The sequence below is a fragment of the Polyodon spathula genome, chromosome 10, assembly GCF_017654505.1.
Source record: "Polyodon spathula isolate WHYD16114869_AA chromosome 10, ASM1765450v1, whole genome shotgun sequence".
NCBI lineage: Eukaryota > Metazoa > Chordata > Actinopteri > Acipenseriformes > Polyodontidae > Polyodon > Polyodon spathula.
The window spans coordinates 5,429,594-5,445,682 of NC_054543.1; the positions used below are offsets into that span (position 1 = coordinate 5,429,594).

Below are 16,089 nucleotides of genomic sequence, written 5' to 3' on the forward strand. Positions count from 1 at the left end.
GAGCTTTTTAAAAGAATTTTAAGCAAGAACTACCTATTTGGACTACAGTGGAGCACAGTAGTAAACAAAGCCAGTGATAAGTGGCTTCCATTGTTAGTCTATAATAGAAACGAGTGAAGCCCACACTTTGAAACGCCTATCTCCTTAATGTCTTTGGGTGTGGCACAGTCCCTATTCAAGAAAAACAAACCAGTGACACTCATTTTAAAAGCATTTGAACCACTGTTGATAAGGTCGTGCAGTGAGAATTTAGCCATTTATATATACTGTGTATGTATATATATATATATATATATATATATATATATATATATATATATATATATATATATATATATTCTATAATATATAAGCATATAATTTCGACTGAATTTAGAAAAGAAAGGCTCTAATGTTCTTATGGTTATGAGCTGTAGTATTAGTTTTGTTCATTGTTTCTGTTGCAGTGTTTCATCGTGATAAAGAAAGGTGACGATATCGTTCATAGATTTATAAAGCAAACAGCAATCTATCCTGATCCAAATGTTAAATGCAATGGCCCTTGTCAGTTTCCAAATGCCTTTCTTCAATTATCTTAAAGGGTCTGAAGTAATGCAGGACCAATAATAAAAAAAAATGACAGATCAAAGTGGTCCACTTCACAGCCAACTCGCAGACAAGCAGATACCAGTAGTGTCTTAAATATTAACCTGAAGAATGTGCAGCTTGTAAAACCAGAATCTGCTAGTCAATAAATGGTTATTTCTTTCAGTATGTATATTCGGTAGTTAGTTCCCTAAATTAAGTGGAGTAAAACTATTGCTCAATCAATTGTCATTGCTAACATATTTACAAATATGCCCACCGTTTATCTTGAGGAGGGTTATCTCTGCAATCCTGCCCCTCATCTACTGTCCACATGCTGGGCTTCATTGCTCTGCATTATATCACTTGAGTCGCTTTACAGACACACATCTGTCCTTTTATTTTAAAAACAAAAACAAATAATTAGCTAAAGAAGATCCCCGTGATGCTGCTTATGGTAATTTTTTTTTGTTGTTTTTTACAAACTCCCTCAAATTACATCATCACACTGAGCTTCCGTCCTCTCTTCAAAGCAAAATCAATTATAAAATATACTACAAAACAAAGATGCGGAAATCATCATAAAAACTTTGCTTTCAGTGCTTTCCAACAACTAAAAGTCAAACAAATCCAACTTGACGATGTCAATAAATCCAGCTTTCACAAACTCAACGGATTTCTTCAAGAATCTATGCCACAGTGAAAAAGTCAGATGGACAAAAAAAAAAAAAAAACTTTAGTAACTATGCGCTATGGACTTCAAAAACAATACTGTCTTGAGTAATTCATTAAAGAAATATGGACTGCTGACCTTGGCTCATAATGGGAAAACTTCGGGCATTATAGTCCCCTGTTGATAACTATAGTTTTCCACTATGAGCCTCCTCTCCAGTCCATATTTACTATATATAAATCAATAAGTAAAGCTTTTTGAGAACTTGTTGCCAAGAGTTTAACTGAACAATTGGTTACACAAATCCCACACAATACATTCAGCGCAATAAACAAAGAAACATCCACAGACAACAACAGCAATAGTAAACGGTTACAATGACAACTAACAGAGGATCTTAAAAAAGGCAGAAAACTTCAAGATTCAGCATCACCCGACCAAGCATTGCACAAACTAGGACCAAGATATGCAAATAGAAGGGTGCAGTTCATCTTCTGTAGATGCTGATAAAAGATAGAAACCTCTTTCTCTGATGTCTTTTAACGCGTTCATTCCCCAGTTACTAAATTTAGATATCTCTTAGACGGTTCTTTTTTAAAGCTCTTTGCAATAAGTGTAAATTTTGTTTGCAACCCCTCCTTTATAATTGGGCTTGTGGGAACATCTACATGATCTGCACCATTAAACAGGAGACAGGCAGGCCGCTGGATAGAAGTCTTCTGGTAGACAGGCTGACTACCCCGATTGCTACTGTTTTGGCTCCTTTGTTTTTTGTTTTTTTAATTGCTGGCCACATGTGTCATTAGCATAATGATAAGATAGTAACACCTTGATTTCAAACCAATTAGGTGTCTGGGGAGGGCAGCATATGAATGGGCTAATTACAGTACCCATTAAGGGATGGGCAGCAAATCTTACTTTCATCTGGTAACCTTGAGAAACAAATCTGTCAGCACTTGGTAGTCTTGGAGGAAACGTTTTGTAATTTTATTATATTTTAAAATTTCCTTGCATGCCTGTGTGCTTTTGCAGTATTGTATTTTCGCACAATTCTCAAGTATATGATACTATATTTACATAGCAGTGGAATTGTTCTTAAGTTTTTTCTTTGTGTGGTTTTCCAAATTGTTTCTTATTTTTTTTTGCTACTAGATGGCTGTTAACTAATTTTCAGCAGCAGTGGTTGCTGCTAAAAGTTGATGACATACACTGGTAAAAAATAAAACAATGAAACTATTCGAAATGCTTATGAAAACTGTTACAGTTTTGGATGTCCACACTCATACAAAAACTCTGGAATGATGTCAGAATATCAAAGTTATTGTATGAGTGCGGACATCTGAAACACTAACAGTTTAAGGATTACTGTGAGGTCGACACACCTGATTTGTAGAACTTGAGAAGAGGATTTCATTAAGCGCAAGGATATGTGGAAATAATCTTATGAAAAGCCTTTGGTGGATCAATATGTTTATATATAGATAGATATAGGGACAGGCTAAAGAGTATTTAACAGGCTTTGCAAGTACAATATATACTGCCGCTCTCTTGTAAAAAAAGGAAAATCTGTCAATCCTGCGCTGAGCATGTGTAGTTTGTATTCCTTATCCAGCTGTAAAACACAACCAATGCTGGGAACTATAGGGGTTAAAATAACAATTAGTTATACCTAGAGGCAGTGACTGTTAATTCCTAGCTTATCAGCATGGGGTCAGGCAAATAAAAGAGCAAGAATCGCTATAGATGCCCTGGCAGAAGCCAGTCTAGACCATGAATACAAGATTAATCTAAGAATACACCCTATTTATTGCAATGTAAGATTAAATAACGGATTCCTGTCAAATGTATTTTATTAATATAAGCATCGGGACATTGTTGGAGGTTTTAATAGTTTATGGCTTAAACCTAAATGATTAGCTGTAACGTTTATAGAGCAGTAGATGTGCAGCACAGCACTGAATTAATTCTCAGCCATTAGTTTCTTGATTACATTTAATAGGAGCAAATCCGTTTAAATCTGAAACATCAAAGTAATGAAACTGATTCAGCACCTCTAAATGGCTTTCAGTCTACCTGTTGCCCTATTCACACTTCATCACATGATCATCACACATTGAAACCACATGACTGGCATTCACGAAATTCACACTCACGTTCTCAAAATGCTATGACCAATCATTATATAGTCAGTGGGAATGGGCTCATTGAAAATGAAAGATATGTTGTCCATGCATTATGAATGCTTGCTTCAAATGCTTTATCAGAGAACTGTTCTGAGGCTTACAGTGTGGACCATTTCCAGATGGCAGCTGTGATGCAGTCCTTTATGTTTCTAACCAAAAAAAAAAAAAAACAATATAAATATTGTATGTGGTACACCAGGCAGGAGTAAAGATCGTGATGTGACTCAGAGTGGATTAGTACCTGTTTCAGATCTTCAAAAGGAATGCATTACAGAAACCTTGTCTTATTGTTTTTTCGGCAATAAATTGTAACAAATGGTAAAAGTTTGAATAAATAGGTGGGTGTTTTGAAAATAACCACCTTAATTTACAGTAAATGAATGCTAAACCTCAAAATGGAGCGAGGTAACCAGTGGAGTACCACAGGGATCAGTATTAGGTCTCCTGCTCTTCCTAATCTACATTAATGACTTAGATTCTGATATAGTATGTTAAATTTGCAGACGACACAAAAATAGGAGAAGTGGCAAACACTGTTGCAGCAGCAAAGGTCATTCAAAATGATCTAGACAAGATTCAGAACTGGGCAGACACATGGCAAATGACATTTAATAGAGAAAAGTGTAAGGTAGTGCACACAGGAAATAAAAATGTGCATTATAAATATCATGGGAGATACAGAAATTGAAGAAGGGATCTATGAAAACGACCTAGGAGATTATGGTGACTCAGAAATGTTTTCATCTAGGCAATGTGGGGAAGCTATAAAAAAGGCCAACAAAATACTCTGATATACTGTATAGTGAAAAGTATTGAATTAAAATCAAGGGAAGTAATGTTAAAACTTTACAATGCATTAGTAAGATCTCATCTAGAATATTGTGTTCAGTTCTGGTGACCTCGCTACAAAAAGAATATTTATTTATTGCTGCTGTAGAAAGAGTGCTAAGAAGAGTGATCAGAATTATCCCTGGTTTAAAAGGCATGTCATCTGCAGACAGACTAAAATAGTTTAATCTGTGCAGTCTTGAACAAAGAAGACTACGTGGCGACCTGTTTCAAGCATTCAAAATTCTAAAAGGCATCGACAATGTCGACCCAAGTGTCACAAGTGTAGATTAGACAAAGGGGCATTCAGAACAGAAAATAGGAGGCACTTTTTTACACAGAGAATCGTGAGGGTCTGGAACCAACTCCCCAGTAATGTTGTTAAAGCTGACACCCCGGGATCCTTCAAGAAGCTGCTTGGTGAGATTTCGGGATCAATAAGCTACTAACAACCAAACGAGCAAGATGGGCCGAATGGATTCCTCTTGTTTGTAAATTTTCTTATGTTCTTATGTAAACAGCTGTTTTTTTACCTTTTTTTCAGCTCCCACAGATTCTTTCAGGTAAATCTTGGAAATAAATTGTAGTAAATTACTTTACATTCCATAATTGACCATTTTTGTTACTAACATGTACTCTGAATTGAGCCCTGAAAAGAGAGACAGTACTGTGTCTCTCAGTTAACAGGCGTTATGAACAATGTCAGCAGGTGAATTCCTGAATGTGGGTTCTTGTTTTAGGCAGAATACTAACCTGTTATCCACAGTGTTAACAATACTGTCCTTTTACAGTTAACCATCGAATGGCATGAAAGTTGGTGTGACTTTCTGACAGATACTGTGTGCTTAAGCTAGCAGTATTGTCTGAAAGCTCTTTTTTTGTACATAACCTAGAATGATAAAGAAACAAACAATATACTAATAAGAAGTGGTGCTTACATTGTAGATAAAACACAGGCACCTGTAAGAAGGTGACACTCTCTGGTTTAAATTAAAACTCAAATAGATGCTGTTAAACACATGACAGTACTTATAGAAACAGTGTTGTCTTGGCAGTGTTGCTTGTGGTGTCGCTGAATACCTCATGTCTGTCTAGTCCTCTAGTTCATTTCAGCAAAGGCACTTGGTTTTAATCATGAACTGAGAACTGTTGGCTCCAATATGCATTCTTTTTGCCAGATGAGGAATCTATACACCAATATTTTTGCTGTTTAACAAGACCAAGCCGTGATGCTAGAAAAGATCAATTATATATCATCTGTCTAAGGTCAAGTGTGAAACACAAATCCAAAAACATGTTTTGAATATTCCATTCCCTTGACCGTTATATTGAGATCTGTTCTTTGAAATAACCACAAAGAAAGTAATTTGTAATTGTTCTATTGAAAGATATAAATTAGAGATTCAGCTTTATAATAAAACAACAAATTATTACATAACATGCATAAAGTTTAACTATTTTATCCGTAAGTGTTTACAGACATTCACAATATGATATATATATATATATATATATATATAATATCTATATATTAAATAATATATATATATATATATATATTAACCTAACTGATTGACTTTGTAAAGTTTACTGTAGACACTGTTTTGTTAAAAAATGTTTTACAAGGGCATAATGCCTACAAAACATGGTCATGTAAAATTGATGTTATGTTGTACTTAAGGTGTGTTACTATAGAATGAAAATACTGTTCTTGAGCACCCACAAACTATTTGAGGATGTATAGAAGAAAAGAATTGTATTGTATATGCAAAGGTCAGCATTAAGTCTAATCACTGCCATAACCACAAAAAAGCACATTGTTGTGGGCCTTATGAATTCTTTGAAGTGTATAATCAGCAAGGACAGAACACCATCAAGCATGTGATAATTGCTGACACATGCAGATGAAGGTAATTTTATTGAAGCATCACTTTATCAAAAAAAAAAAGATAGACGGGTCACTTAAGAGGCTAAAGATTTTTTTTCCCCCCACTAAACTAATAGCAGCTGCCTTGATAACAAGTACGCCTTGAACTGGAAATGCTAGATTGCACACAAGGAGGTAGGATGGAACGATATTGGTCTTTGAAAGGGTATCATTTAGTCTCCCCAATCCTGTGACATCTCCAGCCTGTACATGCTGAATTTCAGTCTTCTATCAGGCCCATACTGTCTGTCGAATAGCACTATTTAATTGTTGAATTCATGGGTTGTGGAACATAGGTAGTTTAGCTCAGGCAGTCTGTCTCTTTACAGACAGCAGGTAAAGTCCCCCCCCCCCGCTGAGATGTTCCTTAATATTCAGGATAAAGCACTGTTAACAAAGACCAAGCAATTCTAGAGTAAGGTTTTCAGCAGTATTACACAAAAGGTCACTGGTAAACACCACATGTGGCAAATGCACAAGTCGTTCTATCATTTTTGAGACCCAAGCTACAGACGGCTCTTCTTTCAGACATGCTTTCTTATTGTTTTCCATTATTTTCATTATAGTTTGCAGTAAATCATCCATAACTTTTTATACATATGGTTGGCTCCATAGAACCAGATTAGCAGTGATCTTGGTAACATTTTTCATACTTAGACTACTTTTTTTGTAGTATAAAACTATTTTAGTCTACTCAAAAAATGATAAGAACCATTAACAAAGACATGAACTGTTGTCTACTTGGTTGCGTGATATATTTATGACCAAAGTCAATGTAGATTTGCATTTTCCTATGATGTTTATTGACGATGATGATCCGCTTTCAAATGAACCAGTTTAAGGATGTTGAAACAATCTAAAACAACACAGAATGTTGTTCTTTGGTCTGTTATAAAAGGACCTGGTTATTTGGACTCCAGTGCAACACAGATACATCCCCTGGAGCACCCACTTCCTCTGCACCCTGTCATCACTTCCTGTCTGTAATGGATGCCTAATGACAGAATGCAGGTGATTGATACAGGCTGCTATTTATCAGTGTCTCCATGAGCTCTCGGGATCTTCCATAATCATTTGCACAACTGCATCATATTCATCTTCTTGGGGATTAAAGCTAAAAGTAACCATGATGCACCTCCTAATTTGTCTTTAATTTTCGAACAGAGTTTGTATGTCTTTAATCTAGACTTACAGAGCTTAATATCTGACATATATGGTTGCAATGTTTAGTCTTTAAACAACCTTACGACGTTTCACCAACATGGACCAAACACACATTGTAGTCTACTGTCCACTGATTAGAGTGTTTAACCTGGATTCAAATCCCATTAGAGCTACACAGACTCATTATTATAATAGATTTGCATTACCCAATGTTGTCAAGCTCATATCGGTTTTACTTTATGTCTGTGCTGAGCCCACAATTAAAATCAGTAATCCCTGAGGTAGAACACATCTGCTTATAATGCGAAAGGCTTCTATGCCAGATATCCACCTACACCTATTGTACACAATATTGCAAATCTAGAAACACAGTGTCACCTGTGAATAAATGGTAAACTCCATTGCTCCACCGTGTCAGCAAAACTAAAGACATTTTGTTGAAGCGTTTGACTACTACAGTTTTATAAAGTGAAAATTTGTCAGAAAACACGGACTTCCAGGCTGACAAGCCTAAATGGTCCCAGTTGGGGCGTGTATATTAAATGACAGCAGTAGGTGTGACATGATTCTTTACATCTTCTGCTTGGACAGGTCTTGTCTGTAGAACTTACTTTACCCAGTCTTAGGCCATTCAGCATTACACAGCAATTGTGTGTCTGTCTGTATAGGGTTAATATATTTTAGAGTAGAACAAATGCTCTGAGGTATCGAGGGGGTTATTTTATTTTATTTTATTTTATTTAATTTATTGTCCTGGTAGGATCAGTGGGATGAAACAAGAAAAACATATAATCTGACCTCAAAAGTTGCTCTACCTTTCAAAAGATTAATCTGCTTTTATATAGAGGTATGCTGTCATTTATCTCAGCCAATAGACATGAATTATAATTTCCCAGAAGTAATGACATTTTTGAAATCCATAATCTTTCTTTTCCTGTCTGCACATTAATGCACCGTGCATGTCTATTGCCATAAAGTAACGCAGCTTCTAAATACATAGTTAAGTAAATGTCAACTGATGTTCTTGCTCTCAATATTTTCAGTAGACTTGTCATCTGAACGGAATGGGGTTCTAGAAATATCCATGTACAGGGCTTCTTTTTTTATAACCCCCTATGATATGTAATCGCACTCATTCAACTTGTGGGAGAAAACTCCTGGAAACGGCCTTTGTAAATTGAGTACTTGGGAGTCGCGCAGATTAGAATGTCATCACTGTATCCTATGCTACTTACTGTCCTCTGAGACTAGAGCTGTAAATGCCAAACATGAATGATATGTAGGTGTATTTGGCTAACCTCTGACTCACGAATCATAACTTTGCTGGTTGTGCAGTGGTGATGAAGAGTGCAGACACCCAGAGGGGTATAAAAGTACAACACTGGATGTGGTGATGAAAAGCCTGGCTGAAGGGGTGGCCCGACTACTGTTAATAATGTGAAAACAAAGTAATTTCCTTTCTAAAACAATGTAAAAATACATCAAAATACATGACACTGCTGGATTACACAGGGATATATTACACTCCTCTGATGCACAATTGTTCTGCCTAATAAACGTGGGAATTTGTCTCCATAAGTCACGACATCTTGGACTTTTCTCTTGCTTTCAAGTATAATTTTATATATATAGATATATATAAAAAATTTGTTTTAGCTTCCCAGAATTCAAAAACATTTAACTGCAACATTCTACTTTCTCTGGTAGCTACACGTTGACCATGTGGATATGAATGATCAAGTGATGATTCCCAGCTATTGTATCTGTATGTATTTATTATCATGTTGTACTTTGTTTTTTGTAATAATTAAGAATGAAGAGAAAACTGTCAGCTGTGTCTGTGTTGTATTGGTTGGCAGTTCTGATGGTTGTAACACACTATACTTATCAAGTATCCTGCTCTTTTCTGGTATAAAACCGTCCATTTTGTCAGAGCTCATCAATTTGAGAGAACGCTCTGCAGGTTGCTGGTTCCCAGAGAAGGGCTGCTCATGCCATTATTGCCCCATAGATTACTCATTTTATGAGCACAGATTTTTTAAGATGATGTAACTGATATAGGTCATGCCTATAGAAAGACATTAGACTCAGATATCGTATGTACTCTTCATCTTTTTTACAGTGCTGTGAAATGAAGAATCTCGTCAACCCCGGGCTGCCCTTAGCTGTCATCATATTGTAGTCTTTAAATAGTTGGCTTCCTCTTGAGATTGGGTTGTAATGGAAGATATTTATCCGTAATTGTGTTGTCTGGTACAGATGTGAAATTTTAGGGCAAGGGAGATACTATATTTTGATTTTTTCAATAGGTTTGCTATACCGTTCTGAAACAGGTCAAACAATAAAGCTGCTCCTTTCCTTGGTTTGGGAATGTCATTTTTCAGATACTTCTGATATGTATGCTAAATGGGAAATGTTGTACTACTTAAGGTCTAACTACTGTCCAAAATACATTAGTAGGGACTTCACAAGCACTGTTTGGCATGAATCTGTGTACTTTAGGTCTGCTTAGTTTTTTTGTCTCTTACTTAGAGTTTTATGAGATATAAAGTTCCCACTGTCTGTGTAAAAGAGTACATTGGTGTTGCTGGTTTTCTCGTGTTTTAACTTTGATAGTGCTTCAGAGTATTACTCTGCTCCACTATAGGTTCACAATGTTCGGCGTTGTCCTGCCATGTGGTCTCCTTTCACCAATGCAAGAGGAAAGCTACTTCTGTCACCTGTCACACCTGATGGATGTTTGATTGATTTGCATTCAATGGATATTAGAATTATTTAATTTAAATATTCTGCTTGTTTTTTCGTGCATATATGGTACTGTTCTGTTATGTCAAACTTATCAGTTCAAAGGATCTTTATGTCACCAGAAACGGCTAATGGAAGTAACAATACTTCACACCTAGCTGAGTGCAACTTTATACAACTCAATTCATCATGTGAGTGCTATGTCACTCAAAGGTGTTTGCCTTAAGGCATTAAAGTGTAAGATCTCTGAATACAAAACTTTACAAAAAAATTCCTTTTATCATACTTGTTTTTTTTTTATGTATTATTTTGCGCTGTTTAGATTTCACAAAATGTATGTATATATGCGTCCTGTGGACAGACGTTTGAACATTAAATTATGTGTTAAATATATATAATGTATATAATGTATTATTTGTGTTTTTTTAATTGGGACCGTTTTGTACAAAACCGAAAAACAAAGAACTTGAGATTAAGTTAGGTACCTTTTTTGTAGTGTGTGTTTTTCTCCTTTCAAAAAATAGGAGTTCATTCTAAACTCTTTGAAAATGTGGCCCTTTACTTTTAACCATGTGCTCTATATATCAGGCATGAAAGCAGTTGGCTTCTTATTATTGTACAACAGCCCACACTTTCCAAAAATACATATAAAGAAGTATTATTTTCCTCCTGCTCTGTAGATAAACAAATAATGACCCCTAAGCTATTTTTGCCCAGGAATAGGATAGGATCCAACACTAGATAAAAAATAGTGTGAAAAAATATTTCCCTTTTCTGCTGTGAGAAGTGGGATTTAAAAAACAGACAATTCTCATGTATGCAAAAGCGGACCTTCTAATTAAGAATCCCTTCACTTTGTACCTGAGCTGTGAGCCTGAAAACTCTTATTAAAGTCTTACCTCTGACCACTTCCAGTGGAGCGCATCCCCTTTCTGGGGAGCACAGGCCCACCCTGCCCCTGAGACTTGTCACATAGAAGGGTTCAGTGGAACCAGGGTTATGTCAAGCCACACTAATGTATTCAGGAGCACAGGTAAATGTTTGCCTTGGGCTGGTGCAAACGAAATAAAAATGAAACTAGGTCTGATCAATTACTGTATGTGAAAAACTTTAATAAAGGTAGGATATAGACTCCACATGTTTTAAGTAAACATTATAAACGTTATAGGTAACTAAAATTTACATAGGGTTGGTTAGCAACATATTTGTGTGTAAGCAACCAATACAATCTGCAGGAGTCTTGGCTTTCCAGGAATTCTCAACACAAATCTACTGATGCATTATTAAAACCCAAAGCACGACGTTAGAACTGTTTTTGCTCCTGCATTGTTACTCTTTCCGTTTCATTTAATTTGTAGGATGATATTATTCCAATGCAATTTGATGTAATAGAGCACTAGCGCTATTATACTTCCCTATGCATTATTCTTTAAAGCGTTGCTATTAAAAACTGGCTTATTTACAGAACTCCACTATTCTGATAACAGGTATATTTTATTAAATGTAATCCACTTGTCCTACTAGCGTCCATTTGATAAAATTTTCAATACAAATTTGCAATAAATGAAATCCCTGGTGTTCTTTTATATTAGTTTGATTTGAATGGCTTTTGATTTTGATGGGCTTTTTTTTTGGACTGGCAGTATACAGTACAATGAATTTCAAAATCTGTCCGGCTACAGTCGGATCCTCGAAGCTCCTATATTAATTACTGCGAATATGTAGTCGATTTTCCATAAAATCAGCATTTTAAGCACTTTTGTACACCTTTGAAGTGTTAATTTGTTAAGGAAAAGACGTAAAAATAAAATGTTTACATCTATAAACTTTTTAAGAACACGAAATTATTTGCTTATGTTATTCAGACATATATATATATTATATATATATATATATATATATATATATATATATATATATATATATATATATATATTATAGGTTTTATGCAAAAGTCCCCCAAATATAGTTTAAATTAGTTCGTTTTCTACTATAAAGATTTTATCATGTCTCGGTAAATCTTAAAGCGGGAAGCCTACCACAACAAAATAGTATTAGTCGACATAAGTTAAAATCAATATGCTGTATTTCTGCAAATGTTAACAACAGATGCCAACTGCATTTTGTTAAATGCATCATGTTTACTTTTAATTTAGAAACATTGTGTTTCCAGTGTGTCACTGGAATGAAATACTGAACATCGGTATTGTAATATGAACAATGGATGAGTATGAGTTTGTCTCTGTGTGAAAGCGCCTCTGTTTTACAAAAAGAAAAGAAAAAAAAAAACGCTTTCTTTGTTCGATTAAGATCCTTACGGTCCACAAGAAGAAGAAAATGTGGTGTGAGTGATTTAATTAGTTTCCCAGATCTGAGTTCTGAGTGTTTTCATTCTCGCTCAGGAGGGGATCTGTCGTCGCCAGCATGCGTTGAACCGCAGCCACCGGCATGTCAGATTTGCTTTACTCCAGATTGCGGAATGCGGGAGTGCATTCAATTATAAACCAATTAGGAGTTGTTTCTCTGTGTTTATTTGCTTTGATTTCAGTATACTGTTTATTGTTTCAGAATACTACTTGAGTGCGTTGCAAATCGCTTGTACATTTCGCTCTGTGTATAGTGCATCTTTTTTTGTAAACAACATTTTACTAGTTATGTAACACTGGGAAACTAAGTCTATGTCATATAGAAAACCACGATATTTACCATAAATGGCATATATTATTTTGGAACCCTTAGGCTATACATTAAGGTAGTCCTACAGCAATATCGAAATGCTGTTTTGTGTTCTTTATTTTGCTAAACTGATCTGAACTTTCATAATATTCAGACTGTTTTTTGTATACCGTACCCAACCTTATCGGATTAGGACATCAATTCATTCCCTTCTCAAGGAATGAATATGAAGAATTATATTTTTCGGAAAAAAAGAGGCCGTACTAAAACCTGAACTTTTGACCTTTGAGGAAATTAAGCCGTGATGACTTGTTGAAATCGGCTTTATACAAAGTGACAAGCGTAAAATGTGTCAGTCTCACCACCTGTTTGTTCGCAGCCGGGAACAGCCACGTGAGTTACTCGACCCAAAGTCTCCATTAAACTTCGAAATTCTGCTTCAGCTTTTCTCAGTTTAAAACTTCTCTCAAAACGCACGTCTTTTCGTCTGTCTTCTCTTCTTAGGATTCCTAGGTTTTGAAATATGAACTGAAATGTTGTATCTTGTTTTTATGCTTACACTGTTTATCATTGTGTGTGTGTGTGTGTGTGTGTGTGTGTGTGTGTGTATATATATTATTATCTATATATATATATATATATATATATATATATAAAAGAAACACAAAAAAAACATGATTTCAGTTAAAAAATAATAATTTCATTTAATAAAACACGAAATGCGTTCAGGATATTTAAATACAACCATTCAAATACAGCTACATGTATAACAGAAGCACATTCTAAGGCACTGTAAATCTTCTATACAGTGTGTTACATTGCTGCATAGATGACTAGTTTTCTAATTTGAACATTTTAAGGCAAACCCCAAGTTTAGACCAGTGCAATGCTAAAGAAATAGTGAAATACCTAAAGGCACAAAGTTATGTCCCGTTGAAACATTAATAGGCTTTACTATGGCCAATGATGCGTCACTGTTATTTAGTTTTGTGATTTTTTTGGTCTCGATTAATATTAGTCTCTACATATATATATGTTAAGGCACTGTCTCCAGAATGCAAACTATACAGAATTACTTTGTTTTTAGTAATGCACCTTGGCTTGATTGTATGTATTGCCCATAATGTGTACATATATGATGTTAAACTTCAGTTCCTTCACGACTGTAAATGAAATTGTTGACAGTAAAGTGATTCGTTAGGGGGCCATTCGTGTCACTGCTTTGGCTCAGTGGATAGTAGTTCAGACGGTTGTGGCTTTGATGGTTGGCATCAATGTTAAGTAGCGTGCTGTGAGTTGGTGAGTATGAATCGAGTCCTGACAGGTTCTCTCTGCTTTGAGCCGAGTCCCCTAAAAGCCCCACTGAAAATTGTCTGCTATTGATTCCGTTGTTCACAGCACTCATTGAAGCCATGCTGTTGACATAATTGTTGAAACAAGGACTGGGTTCGATTGCCGGTGACGGGGAAGATTTGGGTTCGCTCCCTGAACCCGGAGAGTGTTGCAGCTCAGCAGAGGCTGAACCAAGGAGGCTGGCTGTATCCAAAGTTTTAAGTGCACTGCCGCTGTCTTCGGGTTTATCGGACGAGACATTGGAGCTGGATCCGTTGGCATCTGCTCTCCTCTTTCTCTTCCTTCTGAAATTCCCATTGTCAAACATCTTTTCGCAGTTGGGATCGAGGGTCCAGTAGTTTCCTTTACCTATTACAAAGTAAAATATCTATTAGAGCATGCTGTTGACATCACCTCAAAAGCAAGTCAGGGGGACGTACTTCTATATTACTGCAGAATATCATGCAATATTGTAATATACAAATTCAACACTGAGATTAATTAGCACATGCGTAAAACTGGGTAGAAACGCAACTAGTTACAAAAAAAAAGTCATCATACGTTCATGAATTTTAAATTGGCAACATTGTTAGGTTCACTTGCGCAATACCCTCATATGGTAATGCTTTGAATAGATAACGTTTTGCTTCAAATTAAAATCAATAAATAAAAAATAAATCGTCAAGAAACGTGGTCACTTGTACTTACCAGGGTCGTCCTCGTCTCTTGCTACTTTCTTAAAGCAGTCGTTCAGAGACAGGTTGTGCCTTATAGAGTTTTGCCAACCGGCTTTGCTCTTCTTGTAGAATGGAAAGTTCTCAGCCACATATTGATAGATCTGGCTGAGGGTTAATTTCTTATCTTGGGCTGTCTGGATCGACATCGCAATGAGAGCCGAGTAGGAATATGGTGGTCTGACCATCTTAAAAAGTTCTTGCTGGCTAGAGAGGGACAGCCAGCCAAGATCAGCACCTCCAAACCCGGTCTGCGACGCTAGAAACTGTCTTTGATTTGCTCCATAACTTGAGGCCATGTAAGAAGCCCCGTTCGTCCCAGGCAAGTAGGGAGACGAGTTAATGCCCGTGCCGTTGAGCCAGAGATAGGGATTGGTCGTTGGCGAGGTATAATCGCCCAGCCCGTAACCGGATTGATGCGTCGATGGTCTCTGGGGATGGTGATGGTGATGCAGGTTTTGCTGGTACATGCTGAAGTTGTCGCAGTAAACAGCCATCTCCAGGAGTTCTTGTGCGTTGTGATGCTGGAGAGGGGTAGATTGTGGGTTGGATGGCTGCTGTCCAAAAGCGTTCATAATCCGCTCTAATCAGTGACGATCAAATAGAGGACAGCGTCTCTCAACATCAGGTTTGAGAATCTATCCTTCTGTCTCCGTCTCGCTCCCTCTGAAGACTGAGCCCCCAAGCTTTGGAGTAGGGCATTTAAATAATGACTCGGTGAATTGCCTGCAGTCGGTCTCAAACCGTGGAACAGGTAGCTCAATCTAAATACTTCAGTGTGCAACACCCCTTTTCTGCAGTCCACTTAAATCGCTCCCTGTAAATAAACGTAATTAATCCTATTGAAAATCCTTACACTAACACTGTTTGGTGTTGTTGCTTAGAAAAGACTGTTAGCACCTGTTAAAATAGAGCTGCTAGTATTCACATATAGCAAGATGTTTCCACACTATATGTAGTTGGTCGTTCATTTACAGAAGAAGATTCATTTTTTATTTTATTTATGTCTTTCAGATCGTTTTAAATAGCTTGGTAACTTGGCAAGATATAACTGTGTTGCGCACCTTCCTGTATTGTTGAAATTGAAAACGCTACATGGCTTCAAATACAACATTTGCTTACATAGAAACGAACTTTCTCTTAAGCTTATTTGTTTCTGCAATAAACAACTCCGAAGTGCTTTATACACAAATACTGTGTGCTACATAGCCTAACTTTGTGTCTATATAGCCTTCGTCTTTTTGTACTATTTTGTAATGTTAT

The 16,089-nt window shown here is 36.3% G+C and overlaps 1 protein-coding gene across 2 annotated transcripts; it reads right to left on the bottom strand.

The window, feature by feature from the left end:
* Window positions 1-13,465: 13,465 nt before the first annotated feature.
* On the bottom strand, window positions 13,466-15,835 carry LOC121321571 (forkhead box protein I1c-like). 2 transcript variants are annotated; one of them, XM_041260576.1, is made up of 3 exons: window positions 14,801-15,835; window positions 13,891-14,461; window positions 13,466-13,818 (listed from the first exon to the last, which is right to left on the bottom strand). In XM_041260576.1, the coding sequence occupies exons 1-2, from the start codon at window positions 15,399-15,401 to the stop codon at window positions 13,902-13,904; spliced, it is 1,161 nt and encodes a 386-aa protein (XP_041116510.1). In that variant the 5' UTR covers window positions 15,402-15,835; the 3' UTR covers window positions 13,466-13,818; window positions 13,891-13,901. The 2 variants fall into 2 exon arrangements, with proteins under 2 accessions (XP_041116510.1, XP_041116509.1); XM_041260575.1 differs by having other exon boundaries at window positions 13,466-14,461.
* Between the last annotated feature and the right edge of the window lie 254 nt (window positions 15,836-16,089).

Excerpts from the sequence above, each read along its gene's own strand:
- LOC121321571 (XM_041260576.1), bottom strand. The coding sequence starts at position 15,401 with ATGAACGCTTTTGGACAGCAGCCATCCAACCCACAATCTACCCCTCTC. Across the intron at positions 14,462-14,800 it reads AAGAGACGAGGACGACCCTG|GTAAAGGAAACTACTGGACC; the intron begins GTAAGTACAAGT and ends ACTTTGTAATAG.